The 18461-nt window shown below is 39.1% G+C and overlaps 2 protein-coding genes across 4 annotated transcripts in view; one reads left to right on the top strand and one right to left on the bottom strand.

Annotated features, from left to right (window-relative positions):
• The window catches only part of CCDC149 (coiled-coil domain containing 149), a 51451-nt gene extending 37647 nt beyond the window's left edge, over positions 1–13804 (top strand). The window contains exons 10-13 of one of the 3 annotated variants that reach the window (XM_063401717.1): positions 27–103; positions 5077–5184; positions 9746–10321; positions 10946–13804. In XM_063401717.1, the coding sequence (XP_063257787.1) occupies positions 27–103; positions 5077–5184; positions 9746–10320 (760 nt within the window). In that variant the 3' untranslated portion in view covers position 10321; positions 10946–13804. Of the gene's footprint in view, positions 1–26; positions 104–5076; positions 5185–9742 lie in introns of all 3 variants that reach the window. The other 2 variants (XM_063401715.1, XM_063401716.1) reach the window with 2 other exon arrangements.
• Positions 13805–14478: 674 nt separating this feature from the next.
• SOD3 (superoxide dismutase 3) lies at positions 14479–16011 on the bottom strand. Its single transcript, XM_063401718.1, has 2 exons — positions 15854–16011; positions 14479–15387 (listed from the first exon to the last, which is right to left on the bottom strand). Exon 2 carries the CDS (start codon positions 15369–15371, stop codon positions 14646–14648), a length of 726 nt encoding a protein of 241 aa, XP_063257788.1. The 5' UTR covers positions 15372–15387; positions 15854–16011; the 3' UTR covers positions 14479–14645.
• Between the last annotated feature and the right edge of the window lie 2450 nt (positions 16012–18461).

Here is an 18461-nt window from a genome sequence, read left to right as displayed (position 1 = left end):
GTATAACAACTATTCTTTTTCCACAGAATTCTAGGTAATCGAGTGGCAGAATTAGAAAAGAAATTAAGAACTTTGGAAATCGCTGGCTTGTGGAGTCTTCCAGGTTAGTAAAATTTCAAATGAACAGCTTGCATTATGTCATTTTCAAGTATATGTCTGCATTTAAGAGAGGTTTGGCCGTAGTTTTTTTTAATGACAGTTATTTTGTGAATGTTCCATTCAGCACATTTGCAAAATTAGAAATATCTCATAAATGTTAAGTGGAAAGCAAAAATCACTAGACTTTGTAAACTCTTAAGTCAAATATGTATTGAAATAACATGAGAAATGCTAAAAAAAGGTTTAAATATTAAATATTATTTAAATATTAAATTATTTCCATAGACAGCAGGCCAAAAAAGTGAACTATTTTATTTAAACTTTGTAAAGAATGATACACAGGTTATTGGTCATTATGTTTTTCAACCAATTTTATTTATTAATTTTGTACTTCTTGTAACCATGGATTTTGTTTTTTACTGTTTTTAAATGCTTTTATTTAGAATCATAAACTCCTAGAAACTGGAAATGTAAATGGTCCTAAATTTTCTAGTCCATCTCTCCAGAACAGGCTTATTCCCTATAGTGCCTTAAGTATTGTATTTGGTCTGAAATTATTCAAGTAATGGGAGATTAATCTGCTTCCTAATAGACATCGTTGTTAGGAAGATGTGCAATATTTAATTTACATTTACTTTTTTGCTTTTCTTCCCATCGCACCTAATTGTGTCTTCTGTAACCACTGTAAATTATGCTACTTTGTTGGTGGTGTTTGCATCATTAAGCTTTGCTGTTTACAGATTCCTATCAGTGCTAGTAAGAGTGGTTTGGGCTTCTGGGGTTTTTTTGGCTCTGTTTTTTCTATCTAACCTGTGTGTCTAGAAGAAAACATTTGGCAGAGCTGAAGAGCCCCTGTAACAAACCTACGCTGCTCAGCTCTTTGGGTGTGTTTCTGCTTTAGCTTGCTTGTTTGGGCTTTCTCAGTCCTGCTTGACTCTTTCCAGAAGTAGGGGTCCAAATCTGTTTCCATGGATTTCTCCACAGTTAGTCACCCAACACGTGTTGTGTACTTAGAGCATTTGTGCCTCCCCACATTCTCCAAGAGATGAAGGTGAAATGTTTATCTAAAACCTTGCTAATGCAGTTTAGTACATTACTACAAACATGTCTCTCAAACTCACCGGTTCAAGGTACTGTAGAAGTTTGTTTTGTTTTTCAAAACTAGTGTTCCATAAAGTTTTTACACTAATAATGCAGCACTTCTCATGTTTACAAAATGTACTTTAAAAAATGGAAGTGGGAACTTCTTGCACCGTATTGATCTCTACAATAACAACTCTCTCTTTCCTTCCTTTCTTTTTGCTGCCTGAAGGCCTGAGCTACAATGTCTCAGTGGGATTTGGGAGTAGGTTCTACTTAATGTATTTTTTTAGTAACTGATCCTAGCAGTACGTTAAATATTGTGATTGCATGTCAATAAATGGAAATGTTATCTGAACATTTTTATTTTCAGCAGATTAAGATGTTCAGTAAAATGAGTTAGATGACCACAGGAGAAATAAAGGCTGTTCTACATGAAAGTTCATTTGCGTTAAGGAATATAGTAAGAGGGGATGATCTTAAATGTTTTTGAAGGAATTTTACACTGGATTGTGAGTTCTGTTGATCCCTGAGGTTTTGTTGATTTTTTGCTTGCCTTTTAAAATCAGGAGTGCACTTTTGTTTCCAAGTGCACTCAAATCCTGAGGTGGTCAAAAAGACCTGATGCAACACCTGATGGGTCACCAGTTTTCAGAGCATGTAAAGCTTCTGCTCCATAAAACAACATCGTGTAACAATTAGTGCGGGAATACCACAATGGATTCTGCAGCTGAATGTTGGCTTGGGTGAGGAGCAGAACATGGAGAGTATCTCATCTAGCCAGTCTTAAATTCAGAGTGAAAAAATATTATTTGGTCGTGAGTGGAATTTCTTGTCATTGGAAAAAAAAAAAAGAGATAAAAGCTGATGTTCATTCTATCACTGAAAGAAATGCTCATTACAAATGGCAGGATTTTAATCTGAAGTTAATGTTCCTACTTAGTCATCATTGTTTATATAACATTTATAACATACACTGTCACCATGATAATAATATCTTCCAAATGCTGTTAATATGCTTGATCCTATTAAGAAAAATCTTGAATGCCTCTGGGTTTTTGTTAGGTGACATATTTGTCATTTGCTTTTTGAGAAAGCCATGAATGAACTAGGGGGAAGCTAATCAACAGAAAGCACATATTTAATTTTTGAGAAGGTAAAATTTCACTCCCTGTAGAAGTTCTGCCTACCAGACTTTATATTGCCCTGCTTAGAAAATGGGCTTTAGTTAAATTAATCTCTTGTGAGGTTTGTTTTCATTGCTGAAAAGAAAGCAAGTTTGGGCATAGATTTGGCTTTGATTTCTTTTTTTTATCATCCTACTTCCCTTGAGAAGGAAGCAGAGAATGTGATGTTCACAGAAGCATTTAATTCTTTGCTTTGTCTTGGCTACATTGTGGTTGAAATATGCACACAAATAAATTAAATGTATTTAATAACAGTAAATAATAAACACCATCTTATTCTTTTCTCAATCTGATGTCGCTAGACATTGAGAAGGTAATTCTGCTTTTTTTTAAATCGATCATTTCCTGAAAATTCCAGATTTCCACTGGAAAAAAAAAAGTCTAAGAAAGAGCCAGCCATGACTCAGCTTTTTCTGTGTGGGATAAGGGAGTTTTCAGTGCTGCCTCTTGCCCTGCAGTAATCAGCGTGGAGCAGAGGCAGGGTAGAATTGAAGGGCTCTGCAGCTGCTGTGGCTGTAGCCAGTTACAGTGGGATAGGGTGCAGCAGAGGTTATAAGAAACTACCCAGCCCTTGACAAGAAAATGAAACATTTACTACTACTGAAAGCTTATATGTATTTTGAGATTTGTATACTTTTCACTATAGTCCTTGAAAAATTCATTAGAGAACATGAAGCTATAGAAGTTCTGAAATTGAGCTTACACAGCAGCTAGTTGAAATTCTTTCTGTGTAATCCAGCTTCAGATCATGATTCACAGAATGTAGTGCAGCAGTACCCCAATGTGCCTCCTTCATGAATGGATGTGAATTGCTGTTAATAAATAAATATTCATCAGATTCTTTGGGCCACATCTATTGTTAAGATGTGTGGATACTGAGTTTAACTTTATTTTCTGTAACCAGGCTGGTTTTCAGAGAAAAATGTGAAAGTAAATGTGTTTACTGTGTAAATGCTGGCTGGAAGTCAAGAAGTATCTTTTGTGAAGCTTGTCTTGCAATCTTCAGGGACTTCAACTCAGGCTTTACTTTTTATTAAATAAATTAAAAAGCCTCTGCTTTCTACTTTCGTATTAAAACCTCTACCCATTTTTTTATTCATCATCTTTTTACTTCCTCCGTTGGATTTTTCTGTATCTTTTTGGATATGTAGCTGCTTCTGACTGTGTGAATATCTGTCGGGTATTTTCATACCACAAGTTCCCTCTATGATTTGGTTCTTCCAACACAAAATTCCATCACTGTTACAGAAAAGTACATTAATCTAGGAGCATTTGCATTTTGAAATATTGGTTGGATTTGTTTTGCCTTTTTTAATGTTTTTGATTAATTTTGTCTTACATTGGAAGGGTTTGCTGTTAGTTAATGCTGGTTTTTATTACTGAGTCTGGTGGAGGCAGAATTCTGATGCATTCTTGACAGGGGGATGAAATTTCAACAAGATCCGTGGTTCAAAAGCATTAATTGCATTTGTATTGGTGCAGTGTATTGCCCGACATGGCAAGGGTGTAAAAAGATCATTACTACCTTCAGGATCAAGGTTTTTGCAGCCAGTGCCCTTAAAAGGAACTAGGGATTGGAGTGGTCCAGTTAGACTCCATGGGAACAGCTTGACTTTCATTATTCCTTAGTATGCACTAGAACTTTCTCAGAGCTGGATTTATTCCAGAGATCTCCTGACCTGGTGTTCTCTTGGAAGTCTTTGTCTTGGATGGGTGATTAGATTTAGGATGTTGCCTTAAGGTGAAACGTACAAACAGATTTAGAGGGGCGAAGTGGTTGTTACATAAATGCCCGTTCTCATGGAGATAAATAGAGCAGTATCTTGCTGCCTCCCCAGCCATTACTTATCAGTTGGCACTTGTTCTGGAGGCCACACAAACACCACGCTTAGCTGATCTTGCACATTTCCTGCCGTTTCCCCTCTAGGTTTAAGGTAGTGTCAGTCACTAAAAACATGAGCATCCTGAATAGTGGAGGACTTCCTAAAGGATCTGCAGGTGTTGCTTTCTGCATTGCTAAAATATGTAAAGACTAAGCATCCACAGCAGAGTCCTCAGATGAAAGGTTTCTTGCACTATTTTGTCTGCAAAAGAGCTGGGAAATTGCCTTTTTCCATTTGGTTTAAAATGAAAATGCTCAGAAATGTTTTGGGAATTTTCAGATTAAACTCCCTCCTGTTCTCCAGTAATGTGTACTTGTTTGCTTCTTCCGTTCTTAATTATGTGATGTTTTCAGAGTTTTTTTAAGGGAGCATTGCAGGATAATATGTAAATCTGAAGTGTAAAGCTACATAATGATGAACCTGCTTGTATCACATGAGACAGAATAAGAGAGAGTAAAGAGTCAGAGCTGAACTTGCTGGTAATAGCATGCAAGTGATCCATTACTTTGGTATGATCTGATTATTACTATTTTTAATTGAATTCTAATTGCTAATTCAATTTGCTGCATACAGCACCTGGTCTTTCAAAACCTGGCCTTTACAGAGTTCTGCAGATAAAAACATACAGCTTTTCTGCCTTTCCTTTGCATATTGTGGCTCCAGTACGGAGTATTTTTTTCCATGTCATGAAAGGATCATTTGAGATGCTTTTCCTGTTCCGTGCTTTTCAATAACATTGTTAAGAATTTGTAGGGTGTGTTTGAATATCACTGATGCACAGTGGTTGCATTGGTGAAGCAGCAGCTCTAACACAGTGATTGTTCCAGGTGGGAAGGATACGATAACATTCAGTGACCCAACCCTGCCCGTGATCCAGCGCTCCAGGTCACCGCTGTTAGCGTTTGCTGATAAACCACAGAAACCTGAAGTACAAGGTGAGCACCTGCAACGTAAGAACATGATGAGAGCTCAGCACTCATTTCTTTCCAAATAAAATGTAATAAATTTGCATGCTGGGATAGCAGAAGGCAAAGTTTCAGTGATCACAGTGATTGAATACATCATGCACAAGTAAAACAGATAGATGGTTCCAGTACAAATAGCAAAGAAACAACTGAAAAGTCGCTATTGAATGGATTGCATAAGGCTAGGGATCAGGTGTTACACCTCAAAGAATTTTCCTTCCAGATAATGTGACACTGTGTGAAGTTATTCATGCCATCTGTGTTACAGTTAACTGATTCCTGCACTTTTCCCCTCAGTTAAAATGCACAGTAGGAAGCAGTCTGTGGAACTGGTTTAGCACTTTCCTGCATTATAGGTGATGTCTAGATGAATGGCTTCCTGATTGCACATGGTAAATTGAAATACCCAACTCATTTTCCCAGAGAAATTGACTGCTTTTTTCATAGTCTTACATGTGTTTTGTTAAAAATCCTTCTCCAACAGCAAGCTTTAACATCTCTTCAAAGTCAAGCGTAACTTTGTTTGAGAGTTGCTGATAACCTTGATTTGTTTTCCCTTAGTTTTTCATAATGGATGGGAGATGGATTATTATATTTGTTTATTGGCATTTGGATAAAGTCTTTAATGGGCATAACATTATGATATGCCCAGATCTTTCTCAGCTAACCATGAAGCATCATAAACAATTTATTTGCTGGTCCTGAAACTAAATAGATTGTGGCTTAATTTTGACTTTATAGTCCATGTCATTATCTGATAAAATGTGACAGCGAGGCTGATCTTTTTTTATAATCTTGATCAGCTGATATTTTTGCTAAAAATAAGAAGTGAAATTGTAATGAATAGTTCTCTGGTGAGTAATAATAACTCATAAATATTCATTCTTGTACCTACATAATTGTTGATTTTTAATTAAATCTGCAGTTACTGAAAGTATTTACTTGGTGGCATTATGCTCTTTTCTTTCCTTATTTGTCCTAGGTGAGGCTGGTATTACAGTTGTGATTACAGGCTGATCAGACAGGCAGTCTGATCTGCCTGTCACATCTCATCAGACCCTCTTGCTGTTGCTTTGTAACACTGCCAAACCTTAGCTCTGGGCTGAAGCTTTCCACACTGTGTTTTCTACGTCAGCTGATTTTTTTTAAGACAGCCAAATAATTCTTGTGTTACGTACTGATGACCACGTGGGGTTTTTGGTGGGCTTTTTTTGTCTTTTGTATGTTTGAATTTGGGTTGTTTGTTTTGTTTTTTTCAAATATGCAAGTATTTACTGTATCTACAATTATAGGAATTTGAAATCTAGGAAAAGGGTTTCCATCCTGAGAAAGCAGTCTGGAATTTCCACCTCATTCTATATGATTCACTTACAAGTCTCATCTGCTAAAACAAATTAATCTGTTGAGCTCACCTTGTGCTACTAGTGCTGGTAAAACTCTGTATGCACTGTTCCTTTGAGATAACTTTGTAAGTTATAGATATTATATATAAGTTTGAGATAAGTAAACTTAGAGGTAAAAAACCCTGTAGCAGAGAGGGAATAGGGCAAGAAAGGGCAAGATCAGGACTCTCAAGTGGTGAGAAGATTAGAGCAGATGGGGTTTGACAGAGCCCATGGAAGTCTACGTGAGAAAGACCTGCATGTAGCTGAGCAGAGGTCAGAGCACAGGAGTGAGGAATCAGAACGCTGCCAGTGAAAGCAAGATATGAATAAAAATATTGAAAGGTGGATGAGAAATGGGCACAGTGAGTGTAGGGACTGGATAAACAAAGGGATATGGAGCAAGAGCAGAAAGATAGGCAGGGGAAGAGAAGAGCAGAAGAAAACAGCCTTGGATAGGAAAGGACAGACAAGGATTAGGCCTGTGGCAGTCATAGGAAGAATCAGCTCCCAGTACATCTTCTGCTTTTTTCCTCTCCATCCCATGACCATAATGAGAACCAAGGTTAATTACAGAAATTCTGTCATTAAACTGGAGCAGGTTAAGAAATTACTGTTATGCCTACACAGCCAGCTTGGGTTTTCCCTTTCCTGTGTCCCAATATATCTGATAACCTGCAGTGAGAACTGAGACAAAAGTTACCTCTGTGATAATTAAACTGGGCCAACTTTTTGGTGACATAGATGAGCACAAAATGACAGCTGTGCAGGGGATGCCATGGTTTCTAGCAGTAGGTGATGCAACAATAACCTGTTCTGCTCCAGATGCTTTTTCTGAAGGATGTTTGGGGCTGCCATTTTCCCTTCAAAGCTTGAAAAGAAAGCAGTGTGTTTTCAGGTGTGGGGCATATCCTTGTGCTTGGAGCCACACAACTCCTCTGCAGTCAGCATCTGTATGGGAATGATACACAGGTACCTTTTGTACCACTCTGCACAGAGAATGACTGCTGTTGAGGGTTAGGAACTTGGTGCATATTGCAAGTTTTCATCTATACCACGCACCTCCAAAATCTGGGGGACTGTGGAAACTGGGAAGAACACAGGGGTGTGTTCATCCGCCATCATTCACCAAACAAGTATGCTCTAGGTTAAAGTATTACTGAAATAAAAACAAAACCTCTCTTATTTTCCTATTCATTGAATGATCAGTTGAGTGAAAACAGTTGATAACCAGAATAGAAATGAAATTTTTACTTATTATTGTCTATTAAGACCTCATGTCACATTGGTTAGTTACGGTCTTTTAAAGAGTAGCACAGATATTTGGTGTCTGTTTGACCCAAGAAATCTTCTTAGCTTTTGAACAAACATTTATTCTTCATCAGAACTTTTTCTAATGCATCAAGTGTTGCTCTAGCTAGATCTGTAGATAATCAGAGGGCTTTTTCAGGCTTTTTTTATCCAGTCTATCTGCTTACCCTGGTCTCATCAAAGCCTTCTTTAATCTGCACTTGTTATCATTGTTTGAGTTAAGCTGGATGGTGGATGCCTGTAGGATCTACTGTGCAGTTCCTGTGTGAACAGGCATAATGACAGAGTACAATCATATGAATTAAAGCCTGTCTTGTGCCATGAAGTCTCACTTTATCCTATGCACAGGATGGAGAGTGTCATGGGATGGACTGTACTTGAGCATCACAGCTGCTAATGAAGAGCTACTCGGGGTTTTTCTGCATCATTCTTGAATTCCTTGTCCCTGCTGTACTGCCTGGGTGCTATTTCAGGCATTCCCTGAAGAAAACAGTGGAGTTCTATAAACTTTTCTCTGGTCATTTAGTGCTTTGAGACAATTTATCTTCAGAAGATTGCAGCAGGATGATAGGTTGGTGTAAGAGGGAGGAAACTGAGGCATGCAGAAAGGAGGGTAGAGTCCCTGATAATCTCAAGTGCTAGTTTGAGGTACATACATTTTGGCTCATTTGGAGCACTTTGATGTACAGCCCAAGCAGAGCAGTACTGCACATCAAGCTCCTAGTTTTCCAGCTGACTTCTCAGATAATGAGGCTTAGATCCAGTGGGTAATCACCTTTTGAAAGTTAATTTATCCCTGCCTTTTCCACAGGCTTAAATTCCAGCTCTTCAGAGTTGCATTCCTGGCTTTGTTGATGGCAATAAGAGTGTCTGTTCCCTTCATGCCAACCCTGGTCTCATTCACTCAGTAGCTCCCAAATTCTAAATGGGGCAGGTATGATAGAGACAGTAGGCTGGTCCTCTGCAGCCAGGCAGTCCCATCCTTGTGTGAGGCAGGATTCCTGTGAGAGATGGAGTATTCTTATATACTAAAAGGTAATGCATCTGCACAACAAGAGTAATTTTAAGCTCTCAAGGTGGACTTATTTTTGGCATTTCCTAATTTTTCTTACTTTACTTCACAAGTGTATTTTCAATGAGGCTTCCTGTCCTTTAATGGACACATTAAAGGACGCTTTCACAAGGGTGTTTGATTGCACATTGATTTTTTTCTCTATTTTGACTTTTTTTTCTATGTTTGCCTTTTAGTATAATGTTATACTTAAAATTCTTGTACTGCTGCTTTGTTTTGTGCTGTTACCCTAATCAAAATAAACTTTTATGTTTGGAGAAATGATGCAGGACCAATAACAAAATTTCATTATTGGATGAAAGCCTCCAAATAAATGGAAAAAAAAAAAAAAAAAAGCTCCAAATTGAAAAGCTCCAAATAAATGGAGCTCGTGTTAACCCCTGAAACTGGTAGTGATGGGGGAATTAATGGTAAACTTGTGCCAAAAATTTCCATAGATAAGTGCCTTTGCTTGGAGCTGATATTCCTCTGGAAAAGTTTTCCTGACCTTGCTGTTCTTAAACAGCAGGCTGTCTGACTCTTAAAATTGTTGGTATTTGGGAAAGACAGGATCCAAAACAGGGCCAGATCCAGCAAGAAACTTAGTGTTGATTGTTTATTGTCTAAAAAATAGGCCTGGATGGGAAAGGGAAGCACTCTTAAAAATTCCTTACTGAGATCAACATCTCTGTGGTCCAGCACTGGCAGTAATATTCTTCAGATCAGATATATAACAAATGCCTCCATCTGACTCGAGTATCTTGCTGTTCCATTTCTCTTTCAGCAGAACAGAAGGGAGAATGTGATGAAACTTACGCTGTTGCAAGTGAGGCTCCAGAGGGAACAAACGTAAATAACAGAATCCAAAATAAACATTTTTACCCTTCATTACCCCAGCTACCTTCTGAGGAAGAAGACATAAACAAGCTTGGAAGTCAGATAATTAAACTGACAGTTGCAGAACTGGAAGGAAAAAGAGGAGGCGCTCCTGTGGGGGAGCAGAACGTGGGAGTTGAAGCAGAGCTTAATGATTCATCAGAGGCAGAGTTCCCACTTTCCAGCCCTGATCCATCTGACCCTACAGATCCCTCAAACTCTGAGAATGAACGAACAGGTGAAACTGAGGCCCTGAAAGACAATGACAAAACCTTAGAGAGAGATTGTGAAATTCCAAATGAAAGAGGGGATCAAAATAGCAGCACCATGGATGTGGTGTGTACTGAGGATGCTGGAAGGCATGGAGGGCTCAGTGTTAAAACTGCAGACACAAATAACAGCTTTGAGGAGCTCTCTGAATCTGAAAACAAGAAACCATCTGATGCTGATGAAAACCGTGAATATTTGGATAACAGTTTGGCTTGAGGTATGAAATCCAGGCCCTCAAGCATCTCACTGTAATCCTTGTGCAGTGTCTGTGCTGTTGCAGATATGATCAGTGAAATATTGTGCTGTAGGGTTGATTATTTTATACTGAACTGTTAGTAATTCTTTTAAAAAGATGTTTTTCTGTTAATTCTGACTGTAGCATACCAAAACTGTAAATTACTGAAGGGAAAGAATTAGTGATGAGGTTTATTCATGTTGGTTTTTTGTAGTCATTTGAAGTTTCTATATAGATTGATGTAATTTACATTAGTGTAGTAAAGAGGCCAGTGATAATGATTTATCTTGTTATCACCAGGCTCCTGAAACATGTATGGTCCTAGTGCTGGACTGTATTTTAATGCTGAGAAATGTCTCTCAAGGATGAAAAATTTGGAGTGATAAATTGAGAAGCATCTTAAGGCTGCGAGCTTTTGCTTCTTTCTCAGACTATGTTCTGTTTCTGTTTACATCAGTGACTGTCAGTACATCCTTAGAATAAGATCACTATTCCCTTACAAGAAGTTTCTGAAAACCATCCCTGCATGTATACAGTTGTCTCATTACAAACCTTTATACCTTTGTATGTTGTCAACTGTACAAAATTTTTCCTTTCCTCTCCCAGCTCATCTCATGAAAATGAAGCAAGTTATTTCACCAGATACTGAGAGCCCAGTTTAATGAAGCTCTGAAGGAAATATCATCAGAGAAGGCAGAAGTCTTACTGTGAGAAACAGCAATGCTGTTCTAAAGCAAAGAAAACAGCAAGAGGAGAACCAGTGATGTCCTGTCCAGCTATCTGGCTGTCAGTTTCTGGAATTGCATTCCTCTACTTACAGGAACTGCAAGGGGCCCTTGGGCCTAGTTAAAGGTGATAGGTTTCAGCCTACTCTATCTGTGCTTTTCTTTCTAAAGGAATTGTCTTTTTAAATTTCTTTTTACTTGGAATAGAGGATAACTATTCCTTTCCTCCTCATTTCACCAGTCTATGGCATGGTAGAAGAATTATTTGCATTGTTGCCACTTTTAAAACTTCTTATCTTGAAGAGGTTTAGTCATAGAAAAACATTGCTATAGTAACTGGGAGGAAAGGGAGCTGCAGTGTCATTCCCTAGCTTGGCCCTGATGCTGGAGCTGTGCCACTCTGCTTCTAGGAAGGCAGCAACGAGGGAATGCTTAAGGTTGAAGTTAGCAGCTGTTGAGGAAGGGGAGGCAGGTCTTTCCTCTCCTGTTTGTAGCATAAGGAATAGTCTCTGCAGCTGTGGAGCTTCTATGGGCCAGCAGCCATCAAGGCAATTTTTCTGCTGGCTTGGGACCTAATTGTCTGTAAATGTTCATTTCTCACTCCCAGAACTTGAAACCAATCAGAGAAAATTAAAGCAAATTTAATAAAATACTACTAATAAAAAGGAAAATCCCTCCCAGATTGGGTACTTCTTTGACAAATAACTGCCAGCTGCAAGTTTTTACAGCCCACTTGTCAGCTACTGAATAAAGAGAGTTTATATTAGCAGTACTGACAAACTCCTCTGTATGTGTAAGATGAGCTAGCAGGTGGTGCCATAGTCAAGGTGTCAGAGCCCATGAATGGTTTGTATTCAGCAGAAGAAAGGCTGTATGTAAATTATTACATATAAATATAAGGAGTGATAGCTGGAAGGTGAAAAATATGACTTGTCTCTGTTCTCATGTGTTTTCCCTCGCAGGTACATTTGGGTAACCCTTTCGGTGTCTTTCTGCAGGATACAAAGCCATACTTACAGTGCTCTTCAAATCTGTGTACTTTGTCTTTAAGGGTAATTGGACATTGTAACATTCCACTGATGTTAAGCAGCAGCCCTTAGCAACAACAGTTATATAAATAGTTAAGCGTATTAGGGACATGAAGCATTAAAAAGTTTTTATTTTGTTATCTTGCTCACCATTAAAATTCCTCATTACCTGTAAAAAACCCAAGAGTTTGTTTGAAAGTGCTAAGCTGTTCCCAGTAATTGTAACTGACTGCATTACTGACTCATTTTTGTGACAGTCAGAAGAAAAATAGCTCCAGAAACTAAATTTTTTTTCCTCTAATGCCTGAATGTCACATGAAGTAGCATTTTGTTTGAGATGTATTTTTTCCATCTTTCACAGACTGATCCTTGCACAGCGCTAAGTATCAATGCAGTCAGAACTGAGGCAAGCAAATAAGAAGGTCAAGATTTCATGTGTTCAGTTCAGATATGCTGAGGGTCTTTTCCTATTTCCCTGTCCTGTGTCTTTCCTGACGCAGAGATGAGAGTCATTTTGCTCACAGTCCCTTAACAGTCCCAGTTAATGCTATTAGTTAATGGAGAGCTTGGTGTAAGGTTGAAGCAGTGCTGGATCAACAGCTTTTTAGTGCTTCATTTGCTGATTCTTTTCAGAATGTCTTTTCTGTGAAAGCATACTGATGTACAACCCAGCAATTAGGGCGTGTTGGTTATTGTCCTCACACCATTCTTCCTAGATGCCATTTTTAAACCTTTGCAATCACTACATTCCAGTAAGATACACAGATCTCTGAACACCTCATTTCCAGTGTGATGCCACTGCTGCAATAGTGGCCCTCTCCCTTCTCTTCTAGCAGATGTGTATTCCAGCTACATTTTTAGCTTTCCCCCAGGAACACAAGACTTCAAAGCAAGGAGACTTGTAAAAGTAAGACATTGTTGCTGCACTAGGTGATAAGTAATTAAATATTCTTGTGAGTATCTTCCTTGGAATACTTTAATTGATATTGTTGTGCTAATACAACAATTTTTTCCCCAGTAAATTTAACTAGCGGGGTTTTTTTGTGGACTCGACTCTACCTTAGATTTGGAGGAGTGGTTTTGTTGTTTTGTTTTTTAGGAACTGTGTTCCCTTTTTCTACTACTTTAGAAGTGCAGAAATCAAACCAGACATGTAGGCCTTTTTGGTGTTGGGCTTTGGGGAAACAAACTGGGAAGGGAATTTTGTGGCAGGAGTATGGAGAAGCTCAATTTCACAAACTTTTTTAAGGAGTTTGTCGTACCTAAAGGTGAAGTCATGCATTATCTGTGGGAAGGATTGCATTTAAAAGGATGATGATGTGGTTATTGGAAAAATAATGTTCACTGAATTTGTAAAATAAGTGTGTGAAAATGACAGATTAAGAAGCATCTTTTAGAATGCTGCTTCTTTTCTAAGTGAGACTATTTTTAAGCATATGGGAATTTGTATAATAAAGACAGTGGAATTTCTTTAATCCCTATGAGCTCAGGAATGTATTTCAAAATCTTAACTGAGATTGCGCTGAAAATCTGCTACATTTCTAAGAGACAGCATTTTGTTTACAGGCTTCTGTTTTGTAGTTTGCTTTCTAAATTATGCAGTTTAATTTATTTGCAAACCAGTCTTTTGTTGCTGCCTGGATTAACAGCACAACGTGGTTAAACTCTATTAATAAATTTTGTCATCTTTAATAAAAACATTTCCTGATATATCTGTTCTACCTGCTCGCTTCCTTTTCTCTTCTTAGTATTAGATGAATGATAGCCATGGGGTGGTGTTTTAATATTCTAAGTTGTGTTAAATTTAAAAAGTAAAGCCTTATTAAGTGAGAGTTTTAAGTCTGAAAATTATCTCAAATCTTTTCACTGTCACTTCTCCCAGACCAAACTGACTTTGTTCCTACAGGTTTGTATGAACTAACACACTCAGTATTTGGCTTTGAAAATATTTCTCTCTGATCGGCTAACTTTATCATCACTGTCTAAGCAGCACTGTAACTTTTGTATATAATTTTGTTACTAACAGGCACAGACTAGGGACTTACACAAGTAGAATAACATAATGGATCTGAAGTTCAACACAGAAATTTCTGTACTTTCCCTTATTTCTAGGGGAAGTCCACTACCAAGGTCTCGCAACACAACACCCAACACTGTTAACAGCATAGAGACCTTTCTGCTTTTCAAGCTGGCACCTAACTACAGAATAGTGTCTAATGAGAGGCACATTCTTACTTTTTTCTTCAGTATCTAACGATCCCTTAAAAGACCCTTGCAGTGCACAGATTCTTTAGCCCACACACCCCATCCATCTGCACTCGTGCTTACATGCATTCAACTCTCAAACTGCATTAAAGGAACCTTTTTCCTTCAAGAAAACACAAAGTTGAGTTGATGCTGTTTATATTGATGGGCTTACATAAAGGAAGCTCTACAAAAGTGATATGGATTTCATAGAGGAGCAAGCAAATGGGAATCCTTTAGCCATTTATATATTAGTGGACAACAGCACAGCCTGAGTTACTTTGTTCTGCTCAGGCTTTTGGACTTCACCTAAGCCTGGCTGTACATTCTTTTGTTGAGCCCTCTCTTCTTCTTGTCCATAACCTCAGGCAGTTTCTCTTCCCACAAGTTCTTGTTGCTTATCCCAATCACACAGCAAGCCAGACGTTTCCCAGCATTTCCATTTTCCAAACTGGCCTTATTATTGCCCTTGCCCATGTCATCTTCCTGCTCATGGATCACAACAGATCTGCCCATGATGGAATACGGACCAAAGACTGTGGCGGAGAGGTTTGTTTTGTATTTTCTGATTTTGCCTTCTTTAGGAAGAAAGTTGCCAAAATCTCCTGGGTGACGAGGGTGATTCACTCTGAACGGGTTATAGTGTCCCCCTGTGGAATCACAGCCGTTGCTGAGGTCTCCAAGCTCGTGGATGTGTATAGCTCTGCTAGATTGATTGGTATCCAATGGAAACCCATCCAAGTAAAAAATGGCTTCCAGTCTTCCATGTGCATAACACTGCCTGAATAAGACTTGGCCAGTCACTTGTGGCTTGTCAGCATCTATTTTGGAGCTGGGCTTCATTTCACAAGCGGTGTAGATCATCCTGTCAGTCTCGTTACCACGTGCTACTGGGTAGAGCAAATTCTGCCAGAGGTCGTTCACTTGTTTCTGTATTTCATGCAGTGACTCCTGGCCTGGCTCCGTTTCCTTGTCTGTCATGACACCACAGGCAGACAGGGCGAGGCCAGTGACCAGAGGAACAATCAGAAACATCTCGGCAATTTCAAGCCTGCAAAAGATAGAGGAAGGCACAAAGAATTCAGGGCATTTTGCAGCAGTATGGCTGGAGAGAAACACACAGCCGGTGGGGAGCTGAGCAAACAGCTGGAGCATGGTCCCGGTGGGCTGCTGCTCGCTAAACCTGTCTAATGTGATGAACTGAAACTCAGTCAGAATGCATATGTGTATTTAAACACATACATCTGGCACCCATGATTACAAGAAATTCTAGTGATTATATATTTTAAATTAGATCTTGATCTCAAAAACTACCTCGGTTTCCCTGCAGGAAGCAAGCAAGCCAAAATGTTTTTAAATCCTTTTCTGAGTTTCTATTTTTGTATTGTAGAAAAGTAGGCTTTTCTACTTCAACAAATTCCAGCGAGACAGTTTGCCAGGAGTTTTTTCTTGGTCCATCTACTTAAGCACTAGTTAGGCATTACAAACAAAACGTAAAAATCCAACAAGTTGATTACCTTGCAGAACCCTCAGTAGCAGCTCTTCGCCTCTGCTCGCCCAGACCGAGATGGGATGGGACAGAAGGCCAGAGGCGCTCGAAGGTGATGCTTACACAAACTGCGTGTTCGTGTGGGAATTAGGTAACGCTGGCTCGGGGGAGAGGCAGAGCTGTGGGAGGGGAGGGAGGCGGGACGCAGGGAAGAGGGACGGAAGGGGAGAAAATTCTAGGCGTTTTTGTTTGGGGCAGGGTGAATACTTTATCCTTTCCTGGTCAGTTTGTTAATCTGGCTCTCGGTCCTCACAGGAATTAAAAAAACCCAAAAAAACCCCAAAACCAACAAAACCACGAAACTTTGACATTAATCTGCCTTTTGGTGACTTCATGCACTCATCTAAAACAAGTGAACTCCAGCAGGCAGCGAGGGGAGAGGAAGGAGCTTTATTAAGGCACAATTGGGCACTTGTGTGCTGGTTGTCTGGAGCTAGTTTGCATTTTTATTTCTTCATTAATCAAAGTGGAAACTGGTGTTTAAGTAAAATAATATATTCTATAAGGATGTATACAAAAGTTTTTGTGGATTTAGAAACAGTTAAAACTGTAATTGTTGAGGTACATGTCAACGTTGCCTCTCTGAAGTTTTAGAGTTAGTTAGTTAACATCTGCTCTGCTGCTTTGCTTGCCAAGATAGCTGCTCCACTGCGGCCCTTCTTCCTTATATATATATATATATATATATATATATATATATATATATAAAACTTCTTTTTTAATTTTTTTTTTTTTTAAACTAGCAGTGATTTCTTTCCTAAGAGAGAAGTAAGCACTACTGAGGCAGTGCAACATCAGACTGAGGTGCACAGATTTGCTCAGAAGCTGGCTGGAGCCTGGAGAGTTCACTTGTGTTTCATCAGCCCATGAACTAAGCAGTGCTCTCCTCTCCGGGGCATTGCCCTGCCCACAGCACTTCCCACTGATGCAGCGGAAATGTGGATTTGTCTGTCACAAGATCAATTTAACAGGGTGAGATTTCTGTGGAGAGAAAAGAGTAGCTATTATTACTCGAACAGTTCTCAATGCAAGAAAATTGCAAAGAAAATCTCTTTTCCCAGTTCACGTTTTCTGCCAGCTGGGTAAGGAATGGGACTGTCAGCTTCTGCAACAGTAAAATTGTGTGTTAATCTTACCAGTACCATATACTACAGCAGATCCAAGATGCTCGGTTATGTGAGAGAGCCAATTTTTTTTCTTTATGTATGAGGGAGAGTCTAGCTAAAGGAATGTCAACTACTTGGATCATTAGCCAGGGAAATACAGCATTAACTAACTTCATTTTCTGAATATTGGGATATTGAATGTGTTACTTTAGCTTTGGGCTTCAGTTCCTGATCTGTAAAACAGGACAACTGGTGTTTCTTGAGGGTATTTTCAAGTTTTTCAGATCACTGTGCTCCTGAGCTCCATGCAGTGTTCAGTGGGAGCTGAACTCCCAGAGGAGCTGCGCCCCAGGATTGTCCATCACCCCAAGCCTAACGCCGCCTCCTCTGCAGCTCTTGCCAGCTTCGTTCACTGGCAGTCTCTGAGCTGGGAAAAGCCAAACTCGCAGTGTAGCAATACTATGAAATTTCCTGGGTTTCAAGCATTTGTGAGTTTTATAATCAAGTTTTATAAATAGACACAAAAAAATGCTCAGCTAAGACTAGTCAAATGCAAAGGTTTAAGTTTGTAAAATACAGGGAGCAAACATCCAGTCTAGGCACTATTAGAAAAATCGCCTCTTAGCAGCATAAACAATTTTTTAAGGGGTCACAACAAATGGAAGGAAGAAAGGAGCATCATTCATTGTTTACTCTTTGAGTCACAAAGTAGTGAACTGCAATTGAGTTTGATACTTTTACAAGGGAATTCCTGAGCCAGCAGTCTGTACCCCAAGAAATTAATTGTAAAGCTTTAATTGAATTATAAGGCATTTTTAAATACGTACTAGGGACAAAATTTTAGCTGGCTTAAATACAGCAATGTTTTTTACTTCAGTGGCATTTGTGCTTTCTACACCAGCTGGGATTCTGTCCCTGGAAAAACCTACTTGCTGCTCTTTTTTGATGTACTGCATGTGAGGGAGGGAAGCAGCAATGCAGAAGGTGTAAAGGAGAGGATCAAAGGGACAGAAAGGACTGCAGCAAAGCGAAATGATGTATTTGTAGTGCTCTGCACTTCACAGAATGAAAAGGAAATAGTAGCTGTGGGCCGCTGTCAGAAAGATGTATTTTAAAAAGGAGAAGGGCTGATAGCTACAAGGAATGCAATTGCCAGGGTGATTTGGCATTCATTTTGAGACTGAAAGATGGTCACTAAGTACTAACCAGGTGTATCATCAAAGTCTGTTGTTACCCACTGCCTGTGTTTTAATTTTCTGGTTACAAAGAGATGCGAATGATGGGCCAGCCAGCCTTTAAAGTAGACAGCAGTTACCGGGAAGAAAGCCCACAGTGACCTGACCATGCTCTTGTGTTACAATCACTGCTCTAAAAAAATAGACCTCTGCTTTTGTTCCACTTCTACAAGAACTTTTGTATCCTGAATTTCAAGCAGTGTCCTAAAATTTCTTGGGTTATACAAGACAGACT

The sequence above is a fragment of the Prinia subflava genome, chromosome 7 (assembly GCF_021018805.1).
Source record: "Prinia subflava isolate CZ2003 ecotype Zambia chromosome 7, Cam_Psub_1.2, whole genome shotgun sequence".
Taxonomy (NCBI): Eukaryota; Metazoa; Chordata; class Aves; order Passeriformes; family Cisticolidae; genus Prinia; species Prinia subflava.
This window is presented reverse-complemented; position numbering and strand designations above follow the sequence as displayed.

Excerpts from the sequence above, each read along its gene's own strand:
- SOD3 (XM_063401718.1), bottom strand. The coding sequence starts at position 15,371 with ATGTTTCTGATTGTTCCTCTGGTCACTGGCCTCGCCCTGTCTGCCTGT.